Source organism: Magallana gigas, chromosome 4 (assembly GCF_963853765.1).
Source record: "Magallana gigas chromosome 4, xbMagGiga1.1, whole genome shotgun sequence".
In the NCBI taxonomy this organism is placed as follows: domain Eukaryota; kingdom Metazoa; phylum Mollusca; class Bivalvia; order Ostreida; family Ostreidae; genus Magallana; species Magallana gigas.
In genome coordinates this window covers 4,923,433-4,933,017 of record NC_088856.1, presented here as the reverse complement: position 1 = coordinate 4,933,017, position 9,585 = coordinate 4,923,433, and the positions used below count along the sequence as shown (strand labels likewise).

The window sequence follows — 9,585 nt, the reverse complement described above, 5'->3', positions numbered from 1 at the left end:
AACCAAGTACAAATTTTACCGAGTGCAAAGTTAACCAAGTGCATTTATAGGAAATTGTAACCCAGTAGAATATAATACCAGAATGAGTGAAGACGATTTGTTAGCCGACCTCAGTGTCATAGATGCCAGAAGGGAAAAGCTCCGAGCAGAAATTGAAAGATTACGATCAACTCCACAGTTTGCCAAACATTCGCCAATACCGGACTCCGGAGTAGACATGGGCTACAAAAGCAATCGCAACCCTGGCGACAGTTTTGAAATAAATTTCAAAACACCGAAGAACACGGGGTATGCACCTGGTCACTTTGAATACCCAACGCCTGGGTACACATTGTACGAAGATGAGAGGGATCGTACACTGCCAAAGGTTACAGATACTGAAAACAGGCTGCCGCTTTAGGAACCATAAGCCAACCAGTGTTCACCGAGACATATTTGACACCAAACCCTTACCTAAGTACTCGGTGTGCGGTGTCATCATCAGATTCGTCTACGGTTACGTGGTCAAATAATTGGAATCCAGTGCAGGAATCCGTTTACCGATCGTTTCCTACTATTACTACAACTAAAAATATTTCGAATGAACGGTCTCAGGACTATGGTAAAACAGTGATGAAACCGGCAACATATGACGGCACTGCATCATGGATTGATTACAAAGCGCATTTTGAGGCCTGTAGCGATATCAATTCATGGAACTCCCAGCAGAAAAGCTTGTACCTGGCAGCTTCTTTAAGAGGACAGGCCCAGACCGACCTCGGTAACATGAGATCAGGAGTGAATAGGACCTACGCAGAGTTATGCGAAGCTTTGGAATCGAGATTTGCACCCGCGAATCAAACTGAACTCTACCGGGCAATGCTCAGAGAGAAGCGCCAAAGACCAAATGAATCTTTACCAGAACTTGGTGAAAGTATTCGACGTCTAGCGCATCTGGCATATCCAACTGCTCCCAGAGAAGTTACAGAGATGATCGCCAAAGATCAGTTAATAGATGCTTTGACAGAGTTTGATATGCGTCTACGCATTCAGCAATCTCGACCAAAGTCACTCAATGAAGCAATACGTTGTGCAGTGGAGATTGAGGCATTCTGTAGAGCAGAACGTCAAAGAAGAGAAAATGGTGGATATGTCAGGACCACGAGCAATAACCAAGTTACACCTGATGCACAAGATCCTACTGTTAGGGAGGAACTCAGGCAATTAAGAGATGAGATACAGGCGTCTCTTAAAGATTTAGAAAAGAAAATTGTTAATGTCTCGTTAAAAGAATCATCTGCTGCTGCAGATACGGGTAATATAGCCAAGGAAGGTAGATTTCCATTTAAATGCCACCATTGTGGAAAGAAAGGCCACATGATCAAAGATTGTTTTCTGAGAAACAATAGAGGTGGCACTAGAATGCAAAAACCAGAGGTAAAGGATTCAACCAGTGTCAAAGGGAATACAGATTCCAATAAGAGGAATGATTCGAGAGTTTCCAGTACAACGGCCATGAAAGTTGACCAAGACAGCCATGAATCTGGGTTGTTTGTCAAGGCAAAGGTAAATGGCACTCAGTGTAATTTACTGTTAGATACGGGAGCCACTCTGACTATTTTGTCAGATCAACTGTATGCAGAAATAGACAAAATAAGCAGAACTTCCCTTTTACCGATATCACAGAGAATTGTAGGGGCTGATGGTGCGCCTCTTACGGTACAAGGAAAAGGAGTATTTAGCATTAAACTTGGTTCTCAAGAATTTGAGACTCCGGCAGTGATAGCAAACATAAAGGCAGATGGCATTATTGGATTAGATTTCTTACAAACGAATGAATGCCTCGTTGACGTATGCAAGACCAAGATGTATGTACGTGGGATAGAACATGAATTAGAAATGCAAGGAAATATTGGCTGCTTTCGGGTGAGCCTATGTGAAACCATATCCATTCCTCCTAAAAGCGAAATGGTATGCCCGGGTCAAGTGTTAGACCTACCAAAATTCCCACAGATACCGTTGTTAATTGAACCTTGTGCCAAGTTTCAGGACAGCGGAAGAGCATTGGTTGCTCGATCTGTAGTCAATTCATCTGAGAAAATACCAGTAAGACTGATGAACGTGTCCGGTCAGTCCCAGACAATTTTTAAGAACACAGTCGTAGGAATGACATTCCCGGTAAAAGAAATCATTATGCCAGAAACAGAAGGCAGTGTTAATCACGTCATGCCTGGGGAACGAGAAGAGGGCCTTCCGGAGCATTTGCAAGAATTATTCGATAGGACAAGACCTGAACTATCAGCGGAGCAGACGGCACAGGTGAAAAACATCCTTATTAAGTTTAGCAGCATTTTCTCAAGGAATAAGGATGACTTTGGTAGAACCTCGTTGATAAAGCACCATATCAATACAGAAGGAGGAAAGCCAACCAAGCAACCTCCAAGATGGTTACCACATCATGCCGCGGAGTTTGTTGACAAGGAAGTGCAGAATATGGTTGATAAAGGCATTGTAGAACCATCATCTAGTCCGTGGGCTGCTGGAGTAGTTCTTGTAGAGAAAAAGGACGGTACAAAAAGGTTCTGTGTTGACTATCGGTCCTTAAACAACAAAACGGTGAAGGACGCCTATCCTTTACCGCGTATTGATGACTCCCTAGATCGACTGAAAGGAGCGTCTTGGTTTTGCACTCTAGATCTTCACTCGGGCTACTCACGGTGTAGTACCTAAACGGTTGCTATCCGTAAAAAAACGACGTTCGCTGTTTCTATTCGAAAATTATACGGTTACTAGCTGAAAAAGATGGCCGACACAGTAAGTATTTTTCTTTTCAGATTGAACAAAATGCTCATTTTCTCAAAGATTTTAATTAACCTGCAAACTTGACAACCCTTACGGAACGTAACACACATTTCAACAATAAAATATCCAGCTACGTACATACAAGATGAAGAATTGACTTAAAACTTCGTGAATAACTGTCGTTGATTTGGGCACATGTGCAGTCGAATTAAGTTTTTGGACATGATTGCGCCAAAATCAAAGTGTTTTTTTTTAAATTGAAGCGACAGATTTCTTAATATTTATACACAGAATAGTTTGATTGCAAGAATTATCCATTTTCTTTGTTTGTATAAAAACTATGACGATTTTACTCGATAAGTCGTATGTTACGGCTACTATTAGACAACGACACCGGTTTCTATTGGAAATGTGCACTTTCTAACCTCAATGAAATAACATCCATGTATATGCATTGAATAATACAGTTATCTGTTATTCTATAGTAACCGTTTAAAAATACGTCTTTCTCAACTCTCCGACCTTTCCAACAGAGCTCGAAACCACCTCGAATGTATCACAGGTGCTTGGGGACGCCCCTCCCCCCCCCCCCCCCCAACCCAATATTCACCCCCTTCAGATTCCCGAGTTATTTTTTTATCAATTATTTTTTTTAATTACAAGTTGATAAATGCTGCACTAGAAAAAAAAATCACAATTAACGCGAAATAAGCAGTGTATAAAAAATATATACCACTGGTATATTTTTTATATATATAGCTTGTTTCGCGTTAATTGTGAATTTTTAGTGTAGCATACAATACATCAACATATAATTAAAAAAAAATAAATGATGAAAAAATAATTGGGGAATGTGGGGTGAATATTGTTGGGGGGGGGGGGGGGGTCCCGTTCCCATGCACCTGTGGAATGTATTACATAGTCGTTCATGACACCCCCGCCCCTTCTTTTTATTTTTTGTAGAATTTGATTTAAATACATTATGTTTTACTATCTGTCGTGATGTGAGCTAGCAGTGCCCGAGAGGTTGAGACTGTTTACTTGTATGACCTACCTATAAATGTACACATTTCATCCTTTATCAATTTTTTACATTTCATGAAAATACTATCGTTCCGCATGGGGTTAGTTAATGTTTGCGCAGTACTTGTAAAACAATCCATACGTACGTGAATGAAATTTTAATACCAATCCAAACATTTTTACATTTTTATAAGTATATTCTGTTTATGATGGTAGTTATGATACCTGTAAATGTGTATCTTTTCAGACATTTTCATCGGAAATGGCATTATTTGAAATGGAATTTATTGACGATAATATTACGCAAGAGGGAACCCTCTCCATTACGGAAGATGACCAGAGACCTACAGACAATTTAACAGTTGACTCAAACAACAACAGTTCTAGTACAAGTAAATCGTATGCATGCGATCAATGCAGCAAGTCATATACAAATATTACCAGTTATAGAAGACACATGGTTGCACACACTGGTAAGGGGCATCAGTGCTCCAGATGTGTCAAAATTTTTTATTCCAAATATGACCTTAGTGACCATTTATTAACCCATGATGATGTTAAGCATTTCTCGTGCAAGCAATGTGACAAGACTTTTCAAACAAGAGGGGGATTGAATTCTCATAAAAGGATTCACAACGCCGATTTCAAATATGTCTGTGATCACTGCGGTAAAGGATTTATCTACAAAAGTAACTTTGAAGGACATAAAGCTGGACACGAAAACTCTTCACCTTTTATTTGTAGCGTTTGTAGCAGACAATTTAGACATAAGAGCAGTCTTGCTAGGCATGTGTGTGGTGCTACGAAAAACTTTAGTTGTGACATATGTGGCCGTAAATTCAAAGCTAAGCGGTACTTGATGGATCACCTTCGTGCTCATTCAGACCCTGAACGTTTCCAATGTTCGACTTGTGGAAAATTCTTCAAATATAGAGCCTCTTTTTACCGTCACAAAAAACAATCTGGACACAACTAGAAATGGATGTGTATATGAACTGGTGTAACGCTGGCGAGAACACTATTCGCTATGTATTTACATTTGAAATCGGAGGGCGTTGGGGTGGAGTTTCATGATTTTTAAAAAATTGTTGTAAATGGGTTCAAGCTAGAAACTATAGGCTTCAACAGGATATTATTTGTGTATTATATGGGAGTGTTGAAGAAATCATTTTTTTATTAATCTGCTAATTGAATTCATTTTCAACGTTTACTTTTTGAAACAATGTTGTTATTATTTTTTTTTATTTCCCCTTGTTAACAACTTTAAAGGCTGACTTGTATTGATATCCATGTGTTTTATAAACACAAGTAGTGTTCATTGTTATAAGTTGAGTTAAAAGAAAAAGAAATTAAAATTATGAGTTGTTATTTCTGATAGCGAGACGATACAATAAGAGGTATTCTAGATCATGTAAAACAGTTATTATTTCAGATTGTCCTGCAGTGGAATCCCCAGGCGAGTTGTCGGCAAAATCTTTGATTCGTCACACCTATGATGTTGCCTGACTGGGAGACAGCCTCTACATACTGCACTAGGTTGAGATATATCAGATCGCTTTGATTTCCGCTGTCGTTTTCCAAAAAGTTTAGGGTCATCAAATGCATGGTTTCTACAAAGTGTTATATGATAACATATCATAAAATTTTTACACATTTTATTACTGCATTTAACACGAAAGATGCATACAAATTTATTTCAAAAGACATGAAATTGATAACATTTAAATATTTCATCTTTTCGAGTCAAATATACATGTATATACGGTACCTCGGTGATATCATTGTTGCAGAACCTGGGCTGCAGAATCCTGGAATTTCTTGTTTCTCCTTATCCATGGCTATTAGCAATTTATCTTTGGGATAAACAGACTTCCTTGTTGTACAAATATGGAACACTCTGTAAAATATATTTACTGCATCTCTCATTCTCTCAAAAAGTTTCGTCATGCATTATCAAAAATAAACAGAGAGAGGTGTGTGAAATCATGAATCAGAGCCAAATATAGATAAATACCTGTTGGATGGATCACATCGAAAATGTTGCATCTCCGTTACATTAGCCATAAGGCGTGGAATACTAACAGCCTTCGGACATCCAAGTTTTGTTGGTTCCAACTCACTTAATTCACCAAAGAATGTTTCGTTAACAAGGGACGAAAGTGATCTCTGATTGTAAGATTGCCCCTTCACTATATCGTACAATTGAATGGAAGTGTCTATTCTTTGTATAAAGCCCTCAAACATTACTTTTGGAAATCCTTTAATATACATTCCAGGCGGCGGGAAAATTCCAAAATCAACATCCTTAAGCAAAAACGATTTCAGCTCAAGTTTTCGTTGAACCCTTTCTATGGCAGCAATGCCCCCAGAGTCTTCAGACTCGTACCATTGGCGAATTAAGCGGCAAAAGTCTGCTTCTGTTGAATATTTAAGTTTGCGCATTTCATCTTCAACAGCTTTTGAAAATGTCCTTTTTGCAAAGGCATTATTTTGCTTATCCACTAAGTCAACGACGATAGCATTACTGATCACGGCATTGTTGTTCTCTGCCACTTGATGCCATGCCTCTTTTCGTATACCAACCAAACCATCTTTACATACTTTACATCGCAGATTTACCAACAGATGATGAGCGTCCAGACATTTAGGCTCGATTTGTTGCCTCTCTTCACTGAATTCAGGAAAGGAGAACCATTTTGTTGTGTCAGCGTTCTCAATTCTTGTCTTTAGCTTAAATGTTGACTCTTCTCTCCATTCATCGTATTTTGTATCATAGAGCATTGCTGCAACAGTATTATTTAATCGCTCTTTCGGTATTTTGGTCGAACTTCCACGAACAATGGTTGAGGCAATACACTTGAGGGGCATCATTTTTTTTTACTGTTTTTTCCCATGTTTCATCTTCTCTTCCAACAAACATTTTCTTGATTTGTTTTGCCTTTTCTTCTCGTGAGCATGATTTCCTAATCATTTTACTTCCCATTTTATGGAGTACTTTTGTTGCTTCAATTACAACATTCATTTCATCATGCTGCATTTTCATGAGTAGATGTCTACTGACTAAGGTTTCTTTCATTTCATTAATAGTTTTGTTAGTCCATTTCTTCGAAACATTTCTGTTTGAGTGAGATTTGAGATTAAGAAGAATTAGTTCAACCGTTTCTTCAGGTATCTTTGGATTTACAGTTCTTGAGTTGTTCGAATCGTCAAGAACTTCTTTAACTTCCTCTGCCTCTGAAGGATTTTGCAGGTTAAACATACTATTAATCTGTGTTGAATTATCTTCATCCAGTAATGTTTCTAAAGCTTCGTCTGGAAGGCATGATGTAGTATCATCTTCTTCATTTGGTGCTATACTTGTTTTTGTTTTCCTCAGTTTGTTTCTCAATGACTGCATAATACGTTTTAAACGTTGGCAAGAAACTGTCAAACCAAAGTTTGTTTTTTTAATTTGAAGATTACTTTTTTCCACATCAATAATTGACTCGGATGTCAGTTTTCTCACTAGTGCATCCCGTGACATTTTTGAAGCATCACCATAAACATCACGTTGCAACTGCATCTCCGTTAATGGTTTTCCCTTTTTGTCCCTAGTTGCCAGTTTTGTCCATTGTCCATCAAAGCAGCTTGCAACGACTCGCAAATTCTTTTCATAGCATGCTTGTAATACATGCTCGTGCATTTCTCTCATTACCTGTGTTCCGAGACTATACCCCTTCATGGCATAAGCAACAGGTAATGCATAAGGAATTCCTTTACTGAATATTCGATCAGTGTCTGCTAAAATCCAAACTAAAACCTCTGTGGCTTTTTTCCTACACACCTGGAAAGCATCCATAATACAGGATTTAACACTGTTTGATATGACGTCAATGTTATTGTTGACCTCGTCCGTAGGGTTAATTAAACTGCAAATTGGGTAGATGTAAGGAGATTCTTCAATGTCATAAAAAGAACCTACTCTGGTGCCTTTCACGGAGGATATTTCGCACAGAAATTTGCAATTTTTTTCTCTGTATTTTAACAAATTTTCCTTGATATTTTTTGATTCTGAAGATAATCTTGTTGGACGTTTTGGTTCATCCGGAAAGTAAACAGCATCAGCTTCCTGTATTATACTTGTCCACATGACTGCATCAAATGTAACTCTGCAATTTATAATTATGGTGTTATCGGCTCATAGGATTAAATATACATATTAGTAATGAATTCTATTTTAAGGAATAAAATTGTGACAAACCTGAACACTGTTGAGCTCTCTTCTGTCCAACATAAATAAAGCAGTTCACTGACATTCATACTGGCCATTTCACTTAAAACTTGGGGTAAATATCTAAAAAAGTACAGAGTATGATTTTGAAACCATGTACTACTTACTGAGAATCATGTGCATTTCGTGTTAAATTAATAACATACATATAAAAATACATACCTTACTGGTATCTCATAGTGTACAGGTGTCTTGTATTCGGAAGGTGAGGGACATTTGAATTCACACCCAATGAGTGGAAGTGGAATACCAGTCCCATCTAGATTGATTTTTCCTAGACTTCCATCGGGTGACACAAGAATGAAAGGTGCTTCGTTCCGGCTTATAACATGTGCTCCCTCTTCCACATATGTCAAATCGGGATAATAGAATGGCAGTATCTTTGCAATTAATGTTGCAATGGCATGCACTTCCGACATCGTACCATGTTCCATACGCTTTGCAACATCTTCTGAAATTGCCTCACTGGTTTCGATTTTTCGGACAACTTTGTCAAAATGCCTTTGCTGAAGCTTCAATGATTCCAGTCCTAAACCTTCATGCAACGAACTACCTGTCAGTCTAAACTGTTCCCGAACCTTAAACCACTGAGGCGATCTTTGCTTTATAAATCGTAATTCTTCTGTCATATTTTCAGGAAGATCTGAAAAATCTTTGAGAGTAATGATATTTCTCTGAGAAAATAAGTCAACAGTTAACGCACTTGTGTATTTATCAGAGGCTCCGTTGATTGATGCCCCAATAGATAACAAAGAATTATTCACACATAGCAGTTTCTTGACGGAACTCTGCAGCTGAAACAATTGCGCCTGTATGCTGCTTATAGCATAAACGTACTTTGAGTTGCGCCAGTCTGGACCACCTTCTTTAAGGAACTTTTTCAAAGCAAACTGCTGCTTTAAAACTAAGTGTCGCAAATCTTTGAGTCGACTTGAAACGAATGTAACGATGTTTTGTAATTTATCAATTTGTTCATGTTTTTCTAAATTACTCCAGGCGTCCACTGTTTTGTCAATGTAGTTTATTTCATGCTCTAATCTTTTCTTTGTTTCATTTAGAGATTCGATTTCCTCATGTCCAAATAGGTCTTGGTCGCCCCAATTTTCATTTAAGCCTGGTGCTAACTTTTTACCATCAAAACTTAGTATGTAAGATTTTTCTAGTGGCTTCATTGCCAGAGATTCACTTATGATGCCCGGTGGAATTTCGTTTGGCAAGTCTACTGCTGTTCCATCAAATGCTGTTAAACGCTTTTGCGACGGAACAGCAAAGTTGATAGAAGAAAATGCAGGGTCATATCCACCACAGTTAGCCGTATTTGATTCGTCGACATCTTCTTTGGACGACTTCATTCCACCCATAAACCGCAATGCTTTTCCATGAAAAAGTCTATACATCACTTTCCAAAATTTTAGACAGTCGATTGAATATTGCATGTTAGATGTGTTTTCCAAAGAGTACCAACGTACTACGTCGAGAAAAAGAAGTAAAGAAATATTTGTCAATGGTAA

The 9,585-nt window shown here is 38.2% G+C and overlaps 1 protein-coding gene across 1 annotated transcript; it reads right to left on the bottom strand.

The window, feature by feature from the left end:
* Positions 1 to 5,227: 5,227 nt before the first annotated feature.
* Positions 5,228 to 7,937, bottom strand: LOC136274639 (uncharacterized). Its single transcript, XM_066081979.1, has 3 exons — positions 5,819 to 7,937; positions 5,573 to 5,701; positions 5,228 to 5,414 (listed from the first exon to the last, which is right to left on the bottom strand). Exons 1-3 carry the CDS (start codon positions 6,673 to 6,675, stop codon positions 5,228 to 5,230), a joined length of 1,173 nt encoding a protein of 390 aa, XP_065938051.1. The 5' UTR covers positions 6,676 to 7,937.
* Between the last annotated feature and the right edge of the window lie 1,648 nt (positions 7,938 to 9,585).

What these genes read in the sequence shown, in the direction of transcription:
- LOC136274639 (XM_066081979.1), bottom strand. Translation starts at nt 6,675, where the DNA reads ATGATGCCCCTCAAGTGTATTGCCTCAACCATTGTTCGTGGAAGTTCG. An exon ending in CGATGTGATCCATCCAACAG is followed by an intron (nt 5,702 to 5,818) that starts GTATTTATCTAT and finishes TATATTTTACAG; the next exon opens with AGTGTTCCATATTTGTACAA. An exon ending in GCAACAATGATATCACCGAG is followed by an intron (nt 5,415 to 5,572) that starts GTACCGTATATA and finishes AACACTTTGTAG; the next exon opens with AAACCATGCATTTGATGACC.